The sequence below is a fragment of the Aedes albopictus genome, chromosome 3 (assembly GCF_035046485.1).
Source record: "Aedes albopictus strain Foshan chromosome 3, AalbF5, whole genome shotgun sequence".
In the NCBI taxonomy this organism is placed as follows: domain Eukaryota; kingdom Metazoa; phylum Arthropoda; class Insecta; order Diptera; family Culicidae; genus Aedes; species Aedes albopictus.
The window spans coordinates 323,945,429-323,970,771 of NC_085138.1; the positions used below are offsets into that span (position 1 = coordinate 323,945,429).

The 25,343-nt window shown below is 38.0% G+C and overlaps 3 protein-coding genes across 3 annotated transcripts in view; 2 read left to right on the forward strand and 1 right to left on the reverse strand.

Moving 5' to 3' along the window:
• Positions 1-25,343, forward strand: part of LOC109401295 (apolipoprotein D-like) — a 96,328-nt gene that overhangs the window by 34,377 nt on the left and 36,608 nt on the right. The window lies entirely within an intron of this gene.
• Positions 6-15,837, reverse strand: LOC134284206 (pickpocket protein 28-like). Its single transcript, XM_062842816.1, has 2 exons — positions 1,828-15,837; positions 6-1,764 (listed from the first exon to the last, which is right to left on the reverse strand). The coding sequence occupies exon 1, from the start codon at positions 8,066-8,068 to the stop codon at positions 6,707-6,709; it is 1,362 nt and encodes a 453-aa protein (XP_062698800.1). The 5' UTR covers positions 8,069-15,837; the 3' UTR covers positions 6-1,764; positions 1,828-6,706.
• On the forward strand, positions 15,959-23,685 carry LOC115257021 (pickpocket protein 28-like). Its single transcript, XM_062842815.1, has 2 exons — positions 15,959-19,558; positions 21,180-23,685. The coding sequence occupies exons 1-2, from the start codon at positions 18,792-18,794 to the stop codon at positions 22,327-22,329; spliced, it is 1,917 nt and encodes a 638-aa protein (XP_062698799.1). The 5' UTR covers positions 15,959-18,791; the 3' UTR covers positions 22,330-23,685.

Here is a 25,343-nt window from a genome sequence, read left to right on the forward strand (position 1 = left end):
AGTGGAATAATTTATCACTTTATAAAAAAGCTGCACATATATTTGATGACGTATGAAGTAATGATGCTGAAACTCCACCAGGAATTTCTTCAAAAATTCCATCAGAAATTCGCCTGCGAATTTCACCAACCATTTCCAGAAATACTGCCAGGAATTTCTTGAGAAATTCCTCCAGGAATTCCACCAGTAATTCCACTAGGAATACCCCCAGAAATTCCAACAAGATTTACTTCAGTTATTGCTCCTAAAATTCCTCTAAAAATTCATCGAGAATTTCAGCAGAAATTCCACCAAGAATTCCTCCAGGAATTTCACGAGTTTCTTCAGGAATTTTTCCTAGGTGTTTCTAAGAAACTCCTTGTGGAACTCCACCAGGAATTCTTCCAGCAATTTCACTAGGAGTTCCTCTTGGAATTCCACCAGAATTTTCTTCAGAAATTCCACCAGGTATTCCTTCAGAAATTTCACCAAGAGTTCCACCAGGAATTTCACTAGCAGTTTCTCAATGATTTTTACCAAAAATGTCTTCATAAATTCTTCCTGAAATTATTTTAGGAGTTTCACCAGGAATCACTCCCGAAACTGTACCAAGAATTCCTCCAGCAATTTTACTAAGAATTGCTCCTTGTAATCCCTCAAGAATTCCACCAATAACTGTTCCAGGAATTTCTTCAGGAATTCCACCACGAATTTCTCCAAGCATGCCTTCAGGAACTTTTCAGAAACTCCTTCGGGAATTCCATCAGAAATTCTTTCAAGAGTTGCTCCAGAATTTCTACCAGGAATTCCTACAGGAATTCCACCAGGAACTCCTACAGGATTTACACCAGGAATTCCTACAGGATTTACACCAGGAAATTCTACAGGATTTATACCCGGAATTCCTCCAAATATGCCACCTGGAATTCATCTGAGAATTCCACTATCAGAACTTCCATCACAAATTCATTCAGGAATTCCTCGCGGAGTTCCACAAGAAATTCTTATCCAGCTTTTTACGCTAGCACGAGGGGTGATTCGAATATGACGTTTCTTGCCGACGACCAAATTTCAGTTCAATGCTATCCTAGTAGACTGTTAGGACAGTTTGTTGATTGAAGTGTCAACATTTTTCACCTGATTCGTTTCACATCAAAAGCGATCCTCAGAGTACTTTGAAATGGTATAAACATAGTGATTATGTTGGAGAAATTAATCTAGATTGTTTTTTTTATTAGGTAAACAATGAAAGGGTTTAACGCACATTGATTACTGGAAATATGTTAGCATGTCCTATTTACACTATCGAGTCTCGACGAATCAATCTAGTCCGCACTTTCCTACACTATTCAGCTTTCTACTTGACGGCGTATGATGAATAAGAGCCTAAACTAATGTTTTTACGTTGATGATAAAGCAGAATGTCGTCTAAGTTTGAAGTCTGATACAAATTTTGTCTATGGTTAGGGAATGTCTAGATTCGGCAGCCATTAGTTCGTGATTGCAAGGAAGTAATTTATTCTAGGTCAAGCTAATACAACTATTTTGTTTGATAGTAAAAACACACAGGTGGTTCCATATGATTAGAGCATTTTGTATTGTTTCAGTTATTCAGGTTGCCAAAAACTAGAACCGTTTTTTTGCGAACGGAGATTGAGCCGGGGAAGTCATAAATGCTGAAAACGACTAGTCTTGAACCAAAGTGAAGATTATCAAAACTGTCCTGGTTATATTGAGCTATTTCGAGTCCTCAGCCTTCAAATTTTTGCGATAAAGCTGCTGGGCCTAAAACGAATTAAAAATTAATTACTTTGGAAAAAATACACATGTTATTCGATTTTAAAATACGCTGAGGATCACTGTTGATGCGAATCAAGTGAAAATTGTTGACACTTCAATCAACAAACTATCCTAACAGTCTACTAGGATATCATTGAACTGAAATTTGGTCGTCGGCAAGAAAAGTCATATTCGAATCACCCCTCGCGTTAGCGTAAAAAGCTGGATAGGAATTCCTACAGGAATTTTCAACAAGAGTTCCTACAGGGATTCCACCAGGAAATCCTCTAGAAATTCAAACAGGAATTCCTCCAGGAATTGCTTCAGGAATTTCACCAATAAATCGTTCAGTACTTGAACCAAGAATTCCTCTGGGAATTCCACCAATAATTCCTCCAGGAATTCCACCAGAAAGTGTTCCAGGAATTCCTTCAGTACTTGAACCAAGAGTTCCTGCGGGAATTCCACCAAGAATTTCTCCAGGAACTCCACCAGGAAGTCTTCCAGAAATTCCTCCGGGAATTCCACCAAGAGTTCCTCCAGGAATTCCACCAGGAAGTCTTCCAGGAATTCCTTCTAGAATTCCACCAGGCACTCCTCCATGAATTCCACCAGGTTTTTCTCTAGGAATTTTACCAGGAATTTAACCAGGGTTTTCTCCAAAAATTTCTCTAGGAATTCCACCAGGATTTACACAAGAAAAACCTCCAGAAATTCATCCAAAGAATTCCAACAAGAATTCTTCAAGAACTTTCACCATGATTTTCTAAAGAAAATCCACAGGAAATCTCTCAAGAAACTCCTTCAGTAATTCTTCAATGAGTTTCACAAGGATTTCTACTTAAAGTTCAATTTCTCTAGGAAATTCTTTTAGGATTCCCTCTTGAAATCTTTCAAGAATTCCTCTAGGAATTCCTCCAGGAATGCCTCCAGGAATTCCTCCAGGAAGAATTCCTCCAGGAAGAATTCCTCCGGAAATTCTTCCAGGAATTTCTCCAGGGTTTTGAGGAATTCCTCCAGGAAATCCACCAGGAACTCCACTAGGCATTCCTTCCGGCATTCTTCCAGGCATTCCTCCAGGAATTCCTCCAGGAATTTCAATAGGAATTATTAAAAAAAAAATCATCAGGAACTGCGGCAGGAATTTCGCAAGGAATTCTTCTAGGAATTCACCATGAATTCCTGTAAGAATTTCACACGGAACCTGGAATTCCAACATGAATTTCAACATGAATTCCAACACAAATTCCTCCAGGACTTTCTTCTGATATTCCACTAGAAATTCTTATAGCAATTCTTACAAGAATTCCTACAAAAAATTCAACAACAAAAAATCCACTTGGAATTCTACCAGAAATTCCTTCAAAAATTCCTTCAGGTATTCCTCCTGAAATTTTATCAAGCATTCCTCCACAAATTTAACAAGGAATTCCTCCAGGAGTTCCACCATGAATAACTTCAGGTAGAGACGAGCCAGCCAAGGGCTGAAAGTCTCTTTAATAAAAACAAATCAATAACTTCAGGAATTCTACCAAGATTTTTTTCATGAATTCCATTGCGAAATCCTCCAAGAGCTACACCACGAATCCTTCAAGGAATTTTTAAAAAGAATTCCGCAAAGAATTCCACCAGGAATTCCTGTAGGAGCTCCACCAAGAATTCCTCTACGAAATATTCCAGGAATTCCTTCTGAAATAGCACCAGGAATTCCATTAGGAGTTTCACCAAGAATTCCTCCAAGAATTCCTCCAATAATTCCACCAAGAATTCCTCTACAAATTCCAGGAGTAATCGCTCCAGGAATACCACCAGGATTTTTTCCAGGAATTCCACCAGGAGATCTTCCAGAACTTTCTTCAGGAATTTCATCAGGAACTCCTCCTGGAATTCCATCAAGGATTCCTCAACAATTTCCAGGAATTGCACCAGAAACTCCACCACGAATTACTTCAGAAAGTCCACCAAGAATTTATTCATAAATACCACCAAGAATTTCTCCAGAAACATAAATTCCTCCAGGAATTCCACCAGGAATTCCTCCAGGAATTCCACCAGGAATTCCTCTAGGAATTCCACCAGGAATTCTTTCAAGAATTCCACCAGAAATTTCTTCCAAAATTCCACCAGGCATTCCTCAAGGAATACCTTCTGGAATTCCATCAGGAATTTCACCAACAATTCCTTCAGTAATTCTACCAAGAACTCCTCCGGGAATTCCACCAGGAATTCCTCCAGAATTTCCACGAGCAATCGCTTCAGGAATTCCACCAGAAACTCTGCCAGGAATTCCACCAGAAATTCTTCCAGGAATTCCTCCGGCAATTCTTCTAGGAATTTCACCAGGAATTCCTCCAGAAATTCCTCCAGATTTTCTTCAGGAATTTCACCAGGAATTTCATTAGAGATTTCTCCAGATTTTTTTCTAGGAATTCCACCAGGATTTACACCAGGAATTCCTCCAGAAATTCCCCCTAGGAATTCCACCAAGAATTCTTCTAGGAATTTCACCACGATTTCTCAAGAAAATCCACAGGAAATCTCTCAAAAAACTCCTCCAGAAATTCTTCAATGAGTTTACAAGAATTTCTACTAAAAGTTTATTTTGCAATTCCTCCAGGAATTTCTTCTGAAATTCGTTCTAGAATGCTTCCAGGAATTCCTCCAGGAATTAATCTAGGAATTCCTCTAGAAATTCCTCTAGGAATTCCTCTACGAATGCTTCTAGGAATTCCTCCAGGGTTTTTTTTTTCAAGCGCATTACTCCTGGCATTCCTCCAGGAATTCCTCCAAGAATTCCTCCAGAAATTTCAATAGGAATTATTCAAAAAAAAAAAATCATCAGGAACTGCGGCTGGAACTCCCCCAGGAATTCTTCCAGGAATTCAACACGAATACCTTAAAGAATTTCACAAGGAGCCAGGAATTCCAACTTGAATTCCAACATGAAATCCAACATGAATTCCAACATGAATTCCAACATGAATTCCAACATGAATTCCAACATGAATTCCAACATGAATTCCAACAGGAATTCCTCCAGGAATTTCAACAGGAATTCCTCCAGGAATTCCTACCGGAATTCCATTTTCTCAAGAAAATCCACAAAAAATCTCTCAAGAAACTCCTCCAGTAATTCTTCAACTAGTTTCACAAGGATTTTTTCAGGCATTCCACCAGGCATTCGATAAAAATTATTCAAAAAAATTCAGCAAGAACTGCGGCAGGAATTCCCCAAGGAATTCTTCCAAGAATTCACCACGAATTCCTTTAAGAATTTCACAAGAGGCTTGGAATTCCAACATGAAATCCAACATGAATTCCAACATGGAATCCTACATGAATTCCAACAGGAATTCCTCCAGAAATTCCTACCGGATTTCGATTTTCTCAAGAAAATCCACAGAAAATCTCTCAAGAAACTTCTCCAGTAATTCTTCAATGAGTTTCACAAGGATTTCTACTAAAAGTTCAACTGGAAATTCCTCTAGATTTTTTTTTCTGGAATTCCCTCTAGAATGCTTTCAGGAACTCCTCTAGAAATTCTTATAGAAATTCCTACACGAATTCTTATAAGGATTCCTACAAAAAAATATTTTCCAAGAATTCCTCAAGAAATTCCACGAGTAATAGCTCCAGGAACTCAACCAGGATTTCTTCCATAAATTCCTCCAGGAATTTCACTAGGAATTGGACCAGAAATTCTTCCAGGAATTCCACCAGGAGTTCCACCAAGAATTCTTCCATAAATTCAACCAAGTTTTTCTCCAGGAATTTCACCAGGAATTTTGCTAGAAATTCAACCAGAATTTACACAAGGAATTCCTCCATGGAATTCCACCAAGAATTCTTTCAGAAATTTCACCAGGATTTTCTCAAGGAAAACCGCAGTAAATCCCTCATGAAATTCCTCATGCAATTCTGCAAGGAGTTTCACAAGGATTTCTTCTAAAAGTTCAACTGAGAATTCCTCTAGGAATTCCACCAGGAATTTCTTCTGGAATTCCTCCAGGAATTTGTTCTGGACTTCCTCCAGGAGTTCCACGTAGAATTCCTCCTAGAGTTCCTCTAAGAGTTTTTCCAGGAATTCCTCCAAAAAATTCTCCAGGAATTTCTCCAAGATTGTTTCAGGAATTCCTTCAGGAAATCTTCCAGGAATTTCAGCAGGAATTTTAAAAATTCCTTAGGAATTACGGGAGGAATTCCCTAAGTAATTTATCCACGAATTCCTTTAAAAATTTCACAAGGAATTCTAACTTTCAGGAATTCCTTATTAGGTGTTCTTACAGGAATACCCTCAGGAATTCCATCACATATTCCAACTCCGTTTCCTGGTTAGGGGTCGTACACAAATTACGACACGGCCCTAGGGGGGAGGGGGGTTTTGCACAACGTGACGACCCTTACAAACAATATTGAGGTCTCATACAATCCACAAGAAGTTTCTCTAGGAATTTCAACAGCTATTCCAACTGGAACTTCAACTACAAGGAATCTGATATTTCATAGCAATTGCTCCAGGATTTCAACCAAGATTTCTAACTACAAAAAAAAATAAAAAATAAAACTACCAGATATTTCTCCAGAAGTTTTACAAGCTGTTCCAACAGCAATGTCGGCATGAATTAAACCAGGAACTCTCTCAAGTGTTTATTTATTTCATTGCGTTAACCAACGTAAACTGTTTAGTACATAGACATAAACATCAATTATCGTTTACCATTTTTAATGATACGTTGTATTTGCTTTTTAAAAATATTAGAGTGGTGATTTTTATCTTCTTCTTCTTCTCCTTGTTGGCGTAACGTCCCAACTAGGGCAAAGCATGTTTCTCAGCTGTGTCCTGTGAACACTTCAACATTTGTTACCTGAGGGCTTCCTCTGCCAGTAATGAAGCAAATCATTATCCGATCTTTGAATTAAATCAATGAAAAATTGCCAAACGATCAAGTCATTGGGTCAATGGAGAACTGCAACAAGGTACTTTCTCTACAGTTGCTGGAGTTTTTGCAACACTAAGTGATGGTTTACGATGTCTATCAACGATTCCACCTATCCAACCAATAAATTTAACCAACGGCCTCAGAGAACAAAAGTAAACAATTTCAATCAAACTCAACAAACTGGTGCCCGTGAACAGTCCCAGGAGGCCTCCGCAGTTGGCTATCAAGTCCGTTAACTCGTACTGTTCCGATCGTGCCTTCGCAATGAAGTGTGGTTCCTTGAAGAAAACGCTGAGAGTTCCCAAGTAATCTCTGGAAAGAGTGGTTGAGGAAATGAAGAATGATTGAAATTGTTCCAGTTGTTGTCGTAAATGTTGTACATACGCTTGCACGCCGTCGATGTTCCCACTGCTGTTGAAACTATGCTGCAGAATCTCAAAATCGAACTGATAGGAAGTGCAGGATGGCAAACAGTTACACTTTTTTCGGGCGTCGAAGGCGTTTACTGTAGGTATTTTTCCTCCAGATATCCTTCGGTATGGATTTTCAATTGTCACGAATTCCTGGATGGCATGCCGGAAGCATGCCACAGGTTCACAAACTCGCGTTTCTTCGGAACGCACCATGCTGAATTTCACACAGCCGCAGCGGGAAAGTGTGTAGTTCGTTAGGCATTCGGCCAGGCAGTTGTTCTGGGTGTAGATTCGAAAGTATGTGAGGTTGCGTTCATTCTCGAAAAAACATTGGCGCTTCTCAGGTGGATGTTTGCGTAATTTTGGGTGAGTCTTGACGACGAGAGGTTTGGCAGCTATTTGGGTAACGTGTTCGAATGGAATCACAACCGAGTTTACCATAAAAGGATAATCCGCCGGGGAGTGCAAAATAATGCTGTGTCCTCGGATAGGCGAACTCTTGCATTCATAGCTCATATCTTCTTTGTAAGTAGTTAAGATCAAGTCGAATGCTCTGTATTTTCCTGCGCCCAACCCACGAAGGGGTAACATGCCATTGGTTTGACTTCTGATGTACCCTTCTTCCGGGAACCAAACGTCGAGATCGGACAATGTTGAATTGGAACTGCCGTGTAGCGATACATGCTTAGCGTTTAAATCGTTTAAACCGCCAAACGATCCATTCCGAAAGATCCGATGATTCTGAAGCAGGTTGAAACTTACACAAAGCCCCATATCCGTCATTACATAGTGGAGTAAATGTTCGCAGCTGGACGGACCATTGAAAGCACAACGTTCCAAAAACTTTTTCATGGGTATGGGTTTGAAAATTTGGCATGGATGACAAATAGTGAACGCAGGAAAGGGAAAATCCGTGACCGAAATCTGTTGGTTCTCGTAGTTCACCACTATTGGCATCGTATTCCACTGCTCCCAGGCACTGTCGAACGCATGGCACAGCCGCCCACCGAGGCAAAAAACACGACAATCCACAAAAACTTTTCGCACAGAGTTCGCTCCGGATCGCTGAAGTAACGCACTCCGTGCACTGAACTGATGTCGCAATATTCGCCGAATAACGTCCGCGATGGAGGTTTTGTTCTCTTCCTGAAGCAACCCATCGTTTCGGCGGTTTTTCACTAAGTGGTAAACGTGCAATCTTCATGCACAATGAAGATGGTTTTGGATCATAACAGTTGTTCCATGATTTGCATAAAGATATTAACCACGCCTTTGCAGCTTTATGATAATGTCTTCTATAACAATTAAACCACATTATAAGGGGATTGGCTAGCTAATTTTTGTTAATGCATGGAATATCTCTCACTAATTAGAGACATAAAAACAAGAACATAGCAACAAGACCGTTGCGTCCTCTATCAAAGTAATTATAAGGCTATTGGACATATTCTGGAGCAAGGCATAGACAAACAATCAGGAGGATGTGTAGAAGATCTGTTGATTTCTATGCTTTTTACATTATTCAACACTCAGCAGAAGTGCGTTAGGCTGAAGTACGATAGGCCGAAACGATTATAAAATGTTTTCGAAGTCCTAGATGATTTGTTTACTCATGCCTTATGACATTCCCTGAATGTTTCTTTAATCTATTTTTTATTTTTTCATAATAGATTCTTTCTTCTTTCAATCGGTTAACACCCGGGTCGATCCTCTTTTGGTAGAAATGCAATATCATTTTAGTTTTCGAACATTTTATCCTGATTTTTTTATAGTCAAGGGGAACAGTTGAGCTAAGAAATGCATGGTACTTCCCCCTTTGCACCCTCACCCCATTTACTGGTAACCAAAAATACGCGTTTTTTTAGTATTTTTTATAAATTCTACATGTTTTTGCTCAAATTTCATCGTTTTGCTAATTGTCAATAGTTTTTGACATGCAATGTATTACTACCTATCATAGTCTGTTGAAGTTTCGATCCCAGAGCTATTCTAAGGCCTCCAAAGTGCTCCGGAGTTTGTGTCACAAATCCAACATTCTAAACAAAGTGTTATGCACGATGAATGATAACAGAACATAGTCTACGATATTCAAAAAGCCTCTAAGCACCCCTAGAAAATTAGTGGTACATGAGTTGGGTGATCTAGGTCATCCAAACTACTCTAGAATTCTATCTATGTACTTTATCGGTATGGTTCCTTCAAAAAACCCTTCAGAAATTCCTCCAAGACTTTCGCCAACACTTTCTCAAAGAATCATTCTTCAAAAATGCTAACAGAAATTCCTACAAGAACCTCTCCAGGAATTTATCCAAGAATTTATTCAAAAATTCTATCAGAAATTGCTCCAAGAATTGCTCCAGGTATTCCTCAAAAAACTCTGCCAATTCCTCAAAGAATCTCTCTGGATAGTCCTACAAGAACATCGCCAGGAATTCCTCCAAGACTTCTGCAAAGAAAGATACCAAGAATTCTAGGAATTTCTTCAAAAGTCCCTCTAGGAATTTCTCCAGAGACCTGCGGGAAATCCTCCATAAATTAATCTAGTGATTCATCCAAGATCACTTTCAGGGATTTCTACAGGAATCATTCAGGAAATCCTCCATGAACTTCTTCAAAAAAAAAATCCTCAAAGACATCAAAGACAATTCCCCCAGTGTTTTTGAAGGCATTTTTTTTTTCAAGAATTCATCCAGAAATTCCTCCATTAACACCTTCAGGATCCTTCAGGAAACCTTTAGAAATTCCTCAAGAAAATAATCCTAGTACAACTTTAGGGATTCCTCAGAGAATTCCTTCAGGAAATCCTCCAGGAACTGCTCCGCGTCTTCTTCCGAAAATTCCGTCAAGAATTTCTCAAGGAATTACTCCAAGAATTTCAAGAATCATTCAAAAGATTATTCTGGGTTTTTTTTTTCAAGAATTTCTTCAGATATTCCTCCAAAACTTCTGCTAAGAATTCCTCCAAGAATCCGTCCAGGAATTTCTCCAGAAATTCTTTCAAGAATTCTGACAGGAGCTCTAATAAGAATTGGAGAAACCCTCTCCAATGCTTCTGTCCAAAAATTCCTCCAAGAATCCTTTGAGAAATGTTGCCAGGGATTCCTTCAAAAATTCCTCTAGGAATATCTTCAGATTTTTTTAATAAATACTTTCAGGAATTCTTCTAGGAAATCTTTCAGAAATTACTCCAGAAATGCCTACATCAATCCCCCCAGGAATTCCTCCAAAAATTCCTCCAGGAATTCCTCCAAGACACCTGCCAAGAATTCCTTCTACAATCAGTTCCAGAATTCTTTTTCATGAATTCCTTCAGGAATATCTCTGACTTCTTTGAAGAATTCCACCAAGAATCTCCCTAGAAATATCTCCAGGAATTCCTTGAAGAATACTTTTAGGAATTCCTTCAAGAACTCCTACAGGAATACTTCCAGGAATTTCTTCAAGAATTTCTTGAAGAACATCATAGAGGTATTCCTGGAGTAACTCCTGGAATAATCCTTCTTTTAAAATTTTATGATTCGGCACCAACATTTTAAATCCCGAAAAGAACCCTGGGACGATTCCCGGAAGATACCTCTGAAAATCCAAGAGCAATCCCGGAAGAAAAACCTGGCGCAATCTATGAAAAAATCTTAGAACAATCTCTGGAGGTGTTCCAGAGGATATCTAACAACGAGTCATAAAAGTATTCCTGGAGAAATCGTTTAATGAATCTCGGTAGGATTCCCGATTACTTTCGGAAAATCGAATCATAGAACGATACCCAGAAGAATTTTTTTAAAGGGAATCTGGGAAAAATCAATGGAGAAATTTTGGTAGAGGACGGTTCACAAATAATGTCCAATAGGGTGCCAATGAAAATCGAATTTTCGAATTTCAAAAACGGGTAGTGCTCAATAGTTTCGTCTCCTCAAAAAAGTCCCCATGCAAAATTTCAGCTCAATCGGTCTTCGCTAAGGGGTGGCCCAAAGCGGTCAAAGTTTGGCTGTTTTGAAACACGAAAAATATCCCAAGGGATACATGAAAATTACGAAATCGAAATTTTTTTTTGATGCCAAATGCCTTAAAAGTGCATGAAACGTCGAGATCTGGTGTTATCTCAAAAAATTTTTTTTGGAAAAAAATTGACTTTTTGGACTTAGAAAATTTTTATTTGGGGGAGTGAAACTAATTTGAAATGGAGGAATTGAATTTAGTGGCTGAAATATTCATAGCAATAGTACTGGAACATGTCTTATATCATCGTTGGCAACTGCTAGCATATTACAGTCGAACCTCCATGAGTCGATGTTCCTTGACTCGATATCGACTCATGGAGGTATTTTTTTCCATACTGAAAAATAATTTCTGGGTTACTATGATGGTCCCCCAAAAAGCTTCCCAAAGGATTTTTGTTCCACTATTCGATATTTCCTTGAGTCGATGGTCCCTTCATTATCGACTCATGGAGGTTTCACTGTATATATCATATATCGTTAGGGTGGTTCACTTATTTTGCATTAGGGTGACCCTTTTTGTAGAAAAATTTAAAAAATAAGATAATAGTATTAAAAAATCTCTTAGAAAACTGAAAGTCATTTTCAATGTTGAATATATGTAATATTTCATTAGAGTGGCTCATTTATTTTTAATTAGGGTGGTTCTGTTGAGATGAAAATTAAGAACAAAAAAATATTTCCCGAAAATATACCACTCATATTTTTGTATAGTTTAAAATCATGATCCTTTATTGGCATGTAACACTTTGTTAAGATATTCCTAGACCAACATGTGAAAAGGGCGTAACTACCATTGCCAATTTCTGCTTCTCATGTCCCTGGATTCTTTTACCAGTAACAGATAGAGCTGACTCTCCTCTATATGTTAATGGGAAAAGTTTGCATAAAATATTGAGATACGCCCAGGATGGACGAGAAAAGTAAGCGTTTGCAATGGTTGTTCCACAACACAAATGTTGGTCCAGATTGTTATTATGGTTTAAAATAAGGAATAATAAACTGATTTTAAACGTATCCAAATTATGACAGCTTGATAGGCGATGATGATGTGCAACAAAAGTTTCCTGTTTATCTTTTCTAAAAAGATTCTTGGTCTTGGGCAGCTTCATTTCCGAAAATACAGTTACGTTGCTGGAGAAAGAACAACAGTAGGTTGCTTTCTATCTATCTAAACAAAATATACCTTAGCTACAAGATTACCATATAGCATACCGAAGTGGTGAGTGAACCTAAACTCTAACGTGATACAAAAACATACAAAAACATTCGTTGGAATTAAACACACGATGACAAAAGAAAGGAAGATCACTGCTTTCCATAATACGAGATAGATGGGAAAAAATATTTATTCACTAAAAATGTTCCTTTACCGACACACTTTTGCGTTACCTGAGCCAGCTTAACAAAAGTTAGCACGATTTATCGTATTCATTGTAAAAATATATTGAAAAACTGGTTTCTGTCTTCGTGTGCTGCAATTTCTGTAAACAATGACCTCAATTTGATAAAATCAACTCGAATGTAGATTTTTTTTATATATCTTTATTATCGAGATTTTCAGCCTATGGCTGGTTCATCTCCTCGAATTTTGATGTTTTTCGGATAACCAACCGAAATGGTATGTTCGACATACGTAATGTCTGAAGTTCATAGGCACAAACATGTTTGATAGGATCGCTCAAAATCTACAAGGCTGTTAACGAAGAAATTGCCAAAGCAGTACATAAAAGGTTCTTGAAGCATCTGTAGTTTTTGGATAGTAATCGCAACATCTTTTCAGCCATATTTTGATATCATGTAATCAAAAAGTGTGTCTGGTAAATCCATAATCGAATCAAACGACATTTCTACACTTGAACTGCACTCATTTGTACAAGGCAGTCAGCACACAAAAGAATTATTGCACAGCGAAACATTTTTTTTTTCTTAGAAGCGAACTTATTTAAAAAAAAAATAAATTTTGGTCTGTCTCAAAAGCAAACTTATGTGTCTCTGACAGTTTTTGGGTCAGATTTGCTCTAGCACGTCAGGATTTTGAGCTATACCTCAATTTATACGGCAAAATATGTGATTTTGGGCTTTTTTTACTGCAATCCATTAAGTATGGAAATTATGTTTTAAAGCAAGTGTAAATTCGTCGAATAACATCTAAACTAACGATTTATGCCATATATTTCGTTTAACCTAAGTTTGCGTTTGAGACAGACCAAAATTTAATTTTTGTTTCGCTGTGTTATGTGCTCTCTCTCTTCCGGAATGCTTGTTGGAAACTGATATTACGCAGAGGAATAGCAAAAAAGAAAATGGAAATAAAAGTTCAAAAAAATCAGATGTAATTTAAGAACATATATTCGATGTAATGTACCAAAAACCTATCAGCATGAATTTAGTAAATATCACAAAACCGTTCCCACTCGTTCGTAACGTCCCTTTTACTACGACCAGGCTTGTTCGCACTGAGCGTAAGAAAATTATGCTCTATTGATTTGCACTACCGAAATCATAGTATTTATTAAATATTCCTAACTTAACTGATAGATGGATGTTAAAATAATTTAAATGTCTTTTCGAACTGTCAAAAAACCGCACCGCAGTACCACACTGAGCACACGGAGAGAATTTCACTAGGGTGAATTTTAACGCTCCTTGCGGAACTGCGAGCATAAATTTCATCCGCTCAGTACGAACATGCTTGGTCATGACCATTGCAAAAGTAAATTATATCTGCAAATACCGCATTAATGAAAAAACAAAAAACATTACTTTTCAAACCAAACTCTTTTTCCTCATAGAAACAGCTGAATAAATGTTTAGTCGAATTTTTGAATTTAGTCTCACAAAACTTTTCAAAATGTTACAATGAGATGAACCTCTCTAGTAAATTAATCTCTTTAGTAGTCCGTACCACAATATTTAATTCTGTAGATAGAAATAGGTTTTAATCACTTTGTGATTAATGAAATAGAACGAGAGGAGAGATAATAATTAGAGAATATCTCATTATAGATAAGTCACCGAAAGATTTGTAGGAAATCATGGCTTGAAGCTATACGAAAAATATTACCTGGTTGAATTTCTGGAAGTATTTTTACAAAAAGGAGCACCCTTATGCAAAATAAGTGAAGCACCAAAAAAATAAACAGATTCAAAATTTAAAAAAGAAAATAAAATATTTCATGAACAATTGGGGATACGCCCGGGAGGGACAGGAGAAGCAGAAATTTGCAATGGTTGTTGCGTCCTTTCAACATGTTGCTCTAGGAATATCTTAACAAAGTGTTACATGCCAATAAAGGATCATGATATTAAACTATACAAAAATATGAGTGGTAAATTTTCGGGAAATATTTTTTTGTTCTTAATTTCCATCTCAAAGAACCACCCTAATTAAAAATAAATGAGCCACCCTAATGAAATATTATATATATTCAACATTGAAAATGACTTACAGTTTTATAAGAGATTTTTTAATACTATTATCTTATTTTTTAAATTTTTCTACAAAAAGGGACACCCTAATGCAAAATAAGTGAACCACCCTAACGATATATGATATATAATATGCTAGCAGTTGCCATCGATGATATAAGACATGTTCCAGTACTATTGCTATGAATATTTCAGCAACTAAATTCAATTCCTCCACTTCAAATTAATTTCACTCCCCCAACTCAAAAATTTTCTAAGTCCAAAAAGTCAATTTTTTTCCAAAAAAAAATTTTTGAGATAACACCAGATCTCGACGTTTCATGCACTTTTAAGGCATTTGGCATCAAAAAAAAATTTTCGATTTCGTAATTTTCATGTATCCCTACCTTGGGATATTTTTCGTGTTTCAAAACAGCCAAACTTTGACCGCTTTGGGCCACCCCTTAGCGAAGTCCGATTGAGCTGAAATTTTGCATAGGGACTTTTTTTGAGGAGACGAAACTTTTGAGCACTACCCGTTTTTGAAATTCGATGGTCAAATTTTTCCCATACGTTCCATTGGCACCCTAAGTCCAACACTAGGGAATGGTGGGAATGGCTTGAAATTCCGAAACACAGTGGACGTAATGAATGAATTCTCCCGAGGAATCAATGATTATCATCATCATCATCATCATAGGTGTAATCCCTAGAAGAATCTCAGGTAGAATCTCTAACGTTCACCTAGAAAGGCATTCGGAAGATATCAATGAAGGTATCTAGAGAGGAATTCCAGAAGTAATCGCGGAATAAATCAAGCCCGTTGGAAGTTTCATATGGAATCTCTAATAGAATCTTCGGAATACTCGAAGACACTTAATTTTTTTTTAAAGGAGCCCCTTTGAGACCCTATCCAGAAGGAAGTTCTCAAAGAATCCCGGAACAGATCTATAAAGGAATCCTGAAGGAATCCTAGGAGAAATCCATTAAGGATGGAATCATTAGTAAAATCTTGGGGGAAATCCAGAAGAAATACCGTAATAACTTCAAACAGACAACCAGATTTTTCAATCACTCGAGAAATTTCGATGGAATCCGTTAAAGCATCCAGGAGAGATCTCCTTATGAAATCCGGGAGGAATATCTGAAAGAATACCGAAAGAAATCTTGGGACAAATCAATGACGGAAGGAATGCCGGAAATCACTAAAGGAACTGCAGAAAGAATCATGGAAGTGAACCTGAGAAAAATCACTGAAGAAATCCCTGGGGGAATCAATCAGTGATTCATAGGGGGCCGTTCATAAACCACTTAGACTTTTTGAGGTTTAAGGGGGGGGGGTCTGGTCAAGGTCTACGCTCCAGACAAATTTTATTTTTTTTTTGTATGGAAAAAAAGTCTACGAGTGGGGAGGAGGGTGGGTCTGAGATGACCAAATTTTGGTCTAAGTGGTTCATTTATTATTATTATATTTTATTAAAGACACTTTACCATATAAGTTGGCATTCGTGTCCAACGTGGTTTATGAACAGCCCCTAGGTAACCAATAAGAATTAAAACAAGCTGTGTTGAAGAATTTAATCACATTCCATCTGCTTACTGGTAGCAGTTTGACTGCAAAACTGTCATAAATTAGCAACTAAACAGCTAGTTAAAATTTGACAGTAGTTGCGTAGCCTTTTCTAGTCTGTAAACAAAAAAATCTGTCCATTACTTCCGAACTTGCTTGAATTATCTCGTTTTGAAGAGCAAAGTGAGAATAAAAATTGAACAGGAGAAAAAGTGTGCAATTCTGAACATATTTTTATTTTCATTTCCGATAGTCTGAGGGATAAGCATTAAATCAGCCGCATATTGGGCCAAAACCTGCATTTAGGCTGCACTTGAGACGCTTATTAAATGACCTGCTGTAAAGGTGCATTTTATGAGAAAACAAACTGTTGGCACAGCCCCGTACCACCTTTCGACAGCGCAACCATTGCGCAGCATACGTTCCACACAGGGCAAGACAACACCGGTGGACGGATGAACGGTGTGCAGAGCATAGATGTCAGAAGGTATGTTGGGGAGAGAGAAAGTGAGAAGGCGAAATGTAAATAAAATCATAAACAATAACAGAATGAAGATTATCAAAATGGTTCAGATCTTTTTTGAAGCAAAAAGTACAGTTTGAAGTTGAGTAAGAGTTAGTGAAATAATTTGCGAATAGTGCGATTAGTGCGAGTAGTTTTTGAGGAAATTGCGATTCCAAAATAAATCTAGAGGTAAGGTTGATTTGAGGTAAACGTAGACTTGTTTCTAAGAGTATTTTGGTGATAGGTGAAATCGCCGTCGATCAGACCGTAAGCCGCCATACCCGTGGGAAAACCCAGGATTACTGAAGAATACTATAAAATGTAAGTAAAGATAATAGATATAGCTAAAAAGAACGATAAGTAATGTTGCAAAATTGTTTATTCTCCCTGTTTAAAATAAATGGTAAATATAGTTTCAAGCTGTTGCAAAGTAAATTGCCTGCTTTGAGAATTGGTTTTCATTAGGGTGGTCCATAAAGGAACACAAACCATCATCCGTATTGAAAAACTCGAAGGCAGTTTTTTTCGTTCAATTTTCATCCAATTGTAATACAAATTTATCACTGCACTCTATTTACTATCAACTATCTAGATAATAGTGAAATAAATTTCAACAGTGGCTTTGTGAATTTGAGCGAAAAAACTGTTTTTTAATAGTTGATGGTTATTTGAACCTTACCTTCTCATTGTTTATTTGGGTTATCATCATCATCATCATCATCATCATCATCATCATCATCATCATCATCATCATGGGAGGAATTAATTAAAGTATTCTTGTAGAAATCCCTGAAGAAATCTCAGCAGAAAGCCAGCGAAGATTTCTGGCGGGGTCCCTGAAAGAAACCTGGAAGGTATCCTGATAGACATTTCTGAAAGAATTTTTGAAGCAACCTATGAAAGAATCCCGGGAGAAGAATCCAGAATAAGATCCTGGAGAAATCATAGACAGAACTTTGGACAGAAATCCCTGGAAAATAACCAGGAAGGATCAATGAAGAATTCCCGGGAAGAATCTCGGGAGAAATCAATGTACAAACTTCGGGGGGAATATCTGAAACAATCCAGAGAGCAACCTTTGGTTGAGCGCTCAACGCGGACGGACGCACGGCCGTCCAACTGAGTTTGCACCGATCATATGGTCGGTGACGAAGTATGTGTCAGTCGAGCTTCAATATCAACATTCTTAAAACAATACGAGCACACTTGTTGTTCGTAGGCCGCGAGAGTGCGGGAGATTGGCATCTAAGAGCCGAAAGAGAGATAAAGTTGTGAAAGACGGACCCGGTTTAGGGTGGTGCTTCGAATCCAGTTTGACTTTCTATTCTGCAGAGTTGTAACTTGTTCTGTAGCTCAGTTGGTTAAAGCGCCGGACTAGCGATAACGGAGTCGTGGGTTCGAATCCCACCAAAACAAGTGGTAATTTTTTCACAAATTTATCTCTCAATTTGCCAATTAAACGTACTTTGCCTTCAGGATATCATCTGAATTTTTTTTGTGATGGAAAATGTTTTCCATTTTTGCAGAAACCATTTTTTGTGAAATTTTGTTCAAAAATGGTTTCTGCAAAAATGAAAAACATTTTCCACAACAAAAAAAATCAAGAGATACCCTGATCCATACTCTACATGTGTACGAAAACCGATTAATTAATAAAAAATCAAAAACCAAAAAGTGAGGAAATGCTTCCAGTTTCGCCTTAAGAATTAGAGGCGTTTTTTTATGAAATCAGAGTTTTTGGAATGCTGATAGGGTATTGGTTCCCTTATTAAGCATGTGGCTCCCATTTTCATCCTACGAAAAACAAAGGATTGAAGCGCTGTTTGTTTTGTTTCGTATTTTTGTATTTTTTGTTAGAAGTGAGCACGCATGAAAACAAAAACAACGGAATCGATCGGTGCCGTAATCGCTTGTTTTCGAATAGGATGAACATGGGAGCGTGAGATTACTGATGGCACACATACCCTATTATGAGTGGAAGCAAAACTAAAAAAAAAATCTCTCGTGGTTTTCAATTTTTTCTTTTTTCTAAAATTTTCATAATAATTAGAGAGGCGTTATTTAAAAAAGAGTATTGAACCCCGACTATTTTTTAGAGAAAATAATCAATTTCTTTTGAACGGAATGACACAGCAACAATCTCTGCGCACGAAAGTCTACAGTTTTGAAAGCTCTCAAAGTGGTTCATAAGTAACTTTGATGAGAAATTTGAAATTGAAAACACATTTTTTACTCAATATGCATTGTATAGTGAAACATCGAGAGCTTATCGTTATCGCTCTAAGTCTGTCGTCAGGTCCTGGATGCCAGTCGTTTCCATATTTTTATTACTTTAATTTGTTAATTAGAGCTTTATTAACACCCATTAACAACCAATCTTATCGTACTTTGTATTCTCATAGCCTACAATTGTGTCTCCCGTTACGACCTGCCATCCATTTTACCACGCCCAAAAGTAGTAATAAAATAATGCAAATCGTCGAAATATGTTACTCAGGCAGTAAACGCCCATATGTAAATTACGTGGAAATTAGGAAACAAAGCCTTATTTATTGTGAATCAGTACCATACAGCTTACCCATTCAGTATCAAACCGCCGAAAAGATGCGTTGGTTTAGGAAGAAATCGAAATCGCCATCGAAAACAATATTCAACGAATATTGTGCCACCAGCTCGGTGCACGGAGTGCGTTACTTCAGCGATCCGGAGCGAACCGTGTGCGAAAAGTTTTGGTGGATAGTGATGTTTCTTGTGTCGGTGGGCGGCTGTGTCATGCTGATTGGGAGTACCTGGCAAAAGTGGAACCTAACGCCGATAGTGGTGAACTACGAAAACCAACCGGTTTCGATCACGGAAATTCCGTTCCCGTCGATTACCATCTGTCCACCGGGAAGGATATCCAAGCCGAGGTACAACTTCGGCAAGGAAGCTAATCAGATCCAGCAAAGCGAAGCATATGAAAATGCGTAAGATATTGAAGATTGTTTCAACGAAGTGTACACTCCCGATCAAATGTTTTGGGTCACCCCCATAGCTTAGTGTTCTATGAGCATTTCAGCAGTTATTAGCACGAAGATACTTTATGCCACAAAAAAGTCAAGGATATTTCCTTTATGAAAATATTCTGGCTTCTGGAATCGAACCCGTCACCCTCTTGTAAAGCTCATAATCTCTAACAAATTATCTTATGAAACAGAATAAGTCGATGAAGCTTTTGACAGGAGGGATTTTTTTTATATCGTACAAATTGGGCCAAAGGGTCTCAGATTTTCATGAAACTTTTTCCAAAGGCAAGGTTCATGGATATATGAACAAAGAAAAATCAGCATCTAATATTTTCTCGAAAAACTCAGGTGGATTTTTTTGTTTTCCCTTGGCACTACAAACTTTGAAAAATATTAACTTAAGAACGGAGCATCATAGAAACATTTTTTTTTTTTAAGAAAATGAAAGCAAATTTTCTCAAAAATAAAAAAAATATGAACTTGAAAAAGTTTTTCACAAAATTTTGGAATGCCCTTTTTTCGTTTTTTAAGTTATGGCCAATTTTGTTGAAAAATGTCTAAATGTATGTAAGCCTTTTTTTTAATCATAGCTCAAGAAGCATCGTAAAAACAAGTTTTTTAATAAAAATGAAATCAAATTTTCTCAAAAGTAAAAAAAAAATGAAGTAGACAATTTTTTCCCTTAAATTTTCCACCGTTGAGAAAATTCATAAAGAAAAGCCGAAAAAACTATGCTCGAATTCGCGGAATATTTTCAAAAAAATATTTCATAAGCTTTGATCGCTGAATTGTTTGGAATGCACTTTTTTCCCTTTCCTGAGCTATGGCCAAATTTGTGAAAAATGTCCATGTAAGCCTATATTATATGGTAATTTTTCATAAAATTGGCCATAACTCAGGAACGAAAAAAAGTGCATTCCAAAAATTTCAACGATCAAAGCTTATGAAATTACCTTCTCAAAAATTTTTTTTTTTTTTTTTCATTTGTCGCGAGATTGAGCATAGTTTTTTCCGGTTTTTCTCTATGAATTTTCTCAACGGTGGAAAATTTTGTGGAAAACTTTTTCCAGTTCATATTTTTTTGTTTTCTTATTGGATTTCTGAGAAAATTTGCTTTTATTTTCATTACAAACTTTGTTTCTACTATGCTTCGTTATTGAGTTATGATATAAAAAAAATGCATATGCCACATTTGGACATTTTTTAACAAAATAGTTTTTCCGGCATTTCTTTGTGAATTTTCTCAGCTGTGGAAAGTTTGTGGAAAACTTTTTCCAGTTCATTTTTTTTTTGAGAAAATTTTTCTTCCATTTTCTAAAAACAACTTTGTTTCTACGATGCTTCGTTCTTAAGTTATGAATTTTTCCAATTTTGTTTTGTTCATATATGCATGAGCCCTGTCTGTGGAAAAAGTTTCATGAAAATCTGAGACCCTTCGGCCCAAATTCGTACGGTAATAAAAAAAAATCCCCAGGATTTAGCTGAAACCTTTCCATTTTTTTTTCTTGATAAAAAAGGGGCGACTTTGAAATTTTCATCGGAAGTGTTTGTTATTGATAATTCTTTTGACCGTTGATTTCAGGTCGGACCACTTTCTGGCGGCAGTTCAGCTTTGCCAGCATATTCTCAAGCTGAGTAAACTCTATAGCAAGGATCTGCCGGAAAAGAAGAATCCATTAAGTTATTCGTTGGTAGTAGCGAATATTTCTGTCCCTATGGAAGACTACATAGGGAAATGCGATTTTGATGAAAGAAGTCAGGTGATATATTACCTCCAATACGTTATGACAGACATGGGTTTATGTGTCAATTTTAACATGCTCCGTGAGGATCGTATGTTACGAGAGGAATCATTTCCCGTGAGTGATCCATATATGTTCCTTCGCGGCTACCCCCTCCGTTTAGGTTATGACGAAGATAGAAGTGTTCGGGAAATAGATGAGCTTTTGCGGCGAGCTAACCAACAAATCCGAAACACCACTTCAAATGTAACATTGGCTAAAGATTCTCGACACGCTCGAAAAAGATCTGGTACTAGAAAACGTAACGATTATGATGTCTGGTTCCCCGAAGAAGGATACGTAAAAGAATATACGAAGGATATTGTACCCTATCGTGGATTGGGAGTTGGAAAGTACGCGGGATGCAACTTAATCTTAACTGGGCGCAAAAACGATTTGAGCAATGCATGTGAGGATTCGCTAAACCGAGGACACAAAGTACTGCTACATTCTCCGGCGGATTATCCACAAATGATAAACTCGGTCGTGATCCCATTTGAACACGTTACTCAGATTGCTGTCAAACCTCTCGTCGTCAAAACAAGCCCCAAGCTTCGTGGCTATCCACCTGAAACGCGTCAATGTTACTTCGAGGATGAACGCTATCTGAAGTACTTTCAAATCTACACCCAGAACAATTGCGAGATCGAGTGCCTATCGAACTACACATATGAGCGTTGCAAATGTGTGAAATTCAGCATGGTGCGTTCCGAAGGAATGCAGGTCTGCGAAACACGAAATCTTGGCTGCCTTCAGCAAGCCATGTCGGAGTTCATCAAAGTTGAGTCCTCGTCTAGCCAAAAGTATGCAAATGCTGTACCCGAACTAAATGCCCTAAATTTCCGGGCAAAATGTAGCTGCTTTCCATCCTGCACTTCGTATCAGTACGATTTTGAAATACTGAAACAAAGTTTCACGAGTGGAGGGAACGTCGAAGGTGTGAGAGCGTAAGTATTATGCAAGTCCCATGATCCAGTTCATCCTTTCATCGACCTCATCGTTTTAGAGATTACTTGGGAACGCTCAGCGTTTTCTTCAAGGAACCGCAGTTCTTTGCGATGGTTCGATCGGAGCTGTACGGATTGACGGACTTCATTGCCAACTGTGGAGGACTGCTGGGACTGTTCACGGGTACCAGCTTGTTGAGCTTGATTGAAATTGCCTACTTCTGTTTCGTTAGACCCTTGAGCAAAAGAAAGCAACACTCCAATCGGGTCAGTGATGTGGAAAAACCTACTCCAACTGTGGATACGGTTTCATCGGCTGTGAAGAAAGGCGAAGATTTGAATGTATAATTATAACGAATAGTAAACAATGTGTTTCAATAAGTTGGGAGAACAATTTAAAAAAAAACCCTAATTAATCCACCTAGCGGTGATGGCGCCTTCCTCGTGCCTTCGAAAACACATTTTAACAAAACTCAAGTCACATGTAGATGAATATCGCACTTTCATACGTTAAACAAAAATCCATTACATGCCACCAGAAATCATATCGTTTATGTAACTTTGATGTTTGCGCCTATATGTCTTAAGGACATATATGAGCGAATCCACAGATGGCTGTCACAATGGCTGCCTTGCAAATACCGAAAGCACGGATCTCGTCATCTAAACAACAAACAGAGCTGAAGAAGCAATGAGTAGCCTTGCACACTCGTGATAAACATTGAGTAGCATTTTCGTTTTCGGGCGTTTTGTGGATGACGAGATCGGTGCTCTCAAAAATGCGAGTCAAAAATGTACCTGGACGCTCTCCCATTTCACCATAACAAAAAGCCGCTATCTTGAACTTTGAGCCGCAATTTTGGATTTAAGTCCGCCATCTTGACTATTCTGGTCTTTATTTTTAGACTCCACATTTCTTCCCCATACCAGATATACCCATATTGCATGGTTTCAAAGCCCAGAACTCCATAGAACAGCCACCATCTGGTCACCATTTTTTGGAGTCCACAATTCGTCCCTATATCAAATAAACCCATATGACACGGATTTGGAGCTCAAAACGCCATTAAACAGCCACCATCTTGAATTTGGAGCCGTCATCTTGGTGTTTGGGCCACCATTTTGTATATTGCGGTCGCCATTTTTGACTCCAGACATCTTCCCTATACCAAATATACCCATATTACATGCAGTTAGGGTCTCAAACTGCTTTAAACAGCCACCGTCTTGAATTTGGAGCCGCCATTTTGGATTTTAGATCGCCCTCTTGGAAATTGTGGTCGTCATTGCTTGACTCCGGATATCTTCCTTATACCAAATATACCCATTTTTCATAGTTCTAGGGCCTAAACTCCATTAAACAGGCTCCATGTTGATTTGAAGCCGCCATTTTGAATTTAAGACCGTTATCTTGGATATTCAGGTTGCCATTTTTGGACTCCGGACACCTTCCCCATACAAATTATAACCATATTACATGGATTTAGAGTCAAAAACTCCACTTTACAACCACCATCTTGAATTTGGAGCTGCCATCTTGGATATTCAGGTCACCATTTTTGGACTCCGGACATCTTGCCCGTACAAAATATACTCTGATTGCATGGTTTTAGAGCCAAAAACTCCACTAAACAACCGCCATCTTGAATTTGGAGCCGCCTTCTTAGATTTTAGACCGCCATACCAAATGTACCCATATTGCATGGTTTTAGGGTCTAAAACAGCCTCCATCTTGAATTTGAAGCCGTCATCTTGAATTTTAGAACGCCATCTTGAATGTTCAGGTCGCCATTTTTGGACACCGGACATCTACCCCATACAAAACATACCCTTATTGCATGGTGTAGGGCCTCGCCATATTGAATTTGAAACCGCCATCTTGAATTTTAGACCACCATCTTGGATACTCAGATCGCCATTTATGGACTTCAGACATCTTCCCCATACAAAATATACCCATGTTACATGATTTTAGTGCCTAAAACTCCATAAAACAGCCGCCATCTTGAACTGGAGGCGCCATCTTGGACTTTAGACCGCCATCTTGGATATTATAGTCGCCATTATTGGACTCATCTTCCCCATAAAACATATACCCATATTGCATGGTTTAGGGCTTAAAACTCCATTATACAGCCGCCATCTTGAATTTGGAGCCGTCATTTTGGATTTTAGACCGCCATCTTGAATTTTGGACCGACATCGTAGAATTTTCAGTCTCCTGTGTTAATATCCGCACAAAATTTGTCAACCATGCTGAAAGTTACAAAAATCGCCGCAGTTCGATGTGTCGCATGATTGGGCTTGGTCGGGGACTTGGTTCAGTTTTATATGTGGCCAGTTCTACCGGTGCTGGTCCGGATCACTCAAATGGCCATAACTCCGGAACGCCTTGACCGATCCGGACCATTTTTAATAGCAAACAATGCGGTAAATTTCCGGTTCGATTCGAGCTATAATCCGAAAAATCGGCCATTGGGAAGTGCCCTAAAAGTGAGTGACCTTTTTGTACACAGACATACATACACACATACACACACACAGACATCACCTCAATTCGTCGAACTGAGTTGATTGGTATATGTGACTGGACCCTCCTGAAATTCGTTTTTTGAGAAAATATATAGCCTTTCAGTACACTTTGGTGTACGAGAAAGGCAAAACATATTTTTAATAATTTACATTTCTTATATTTATTTTTTTTTTATTTTGACCCAAATATCATTTTTCGTCGTCTCAAATCGATTTAAACGTGTTTTAAAAGATGATTCTTTTTAATTTTCGATTTTGTGAATTTTGGTTTTTGATTTTTCTTTTTGCCTTTCTCGTACACCAAGGTGTACCGAAAGGCTATATGTTCACTCCAAAAACGAAAATTTGATAGAGCCTCCGGAGGGGTCAAGTGTTATATACCAATCGACTCAGCTCGACGAGCTGAGATGATGTCTGTGTGTGTGTATGTATGTGTGTGTGTGTATGTATGTGTGTGCGTATGTGTGTGTGTGTGTGTGTGTGTGT

Excerpts from the sequence above, each read along its gene's own strand:
- LOC134284206 (XM_062842816.1), bottom strand. The coding sequence starts at position 8,068 with ATGCCAATAGTGGTGAACTACGAGAACCAACAGATTTCGGTCACGGAT.
- LOC115257021 (XM_062842815.1), top strand. The coding sequence starts at position 18,792 with ATGAGAAATTTGAAATTGAAAACACATTTTTTACTCAATATGCATTGT. Across the intron at positions 19,559-21,179 it reads AGCGAAGCATATGAAAATGC|GTCGGACCACTTTCTGGCGG; the intron begins GTAAGATATTGA and ends CGTTGATTTCAG.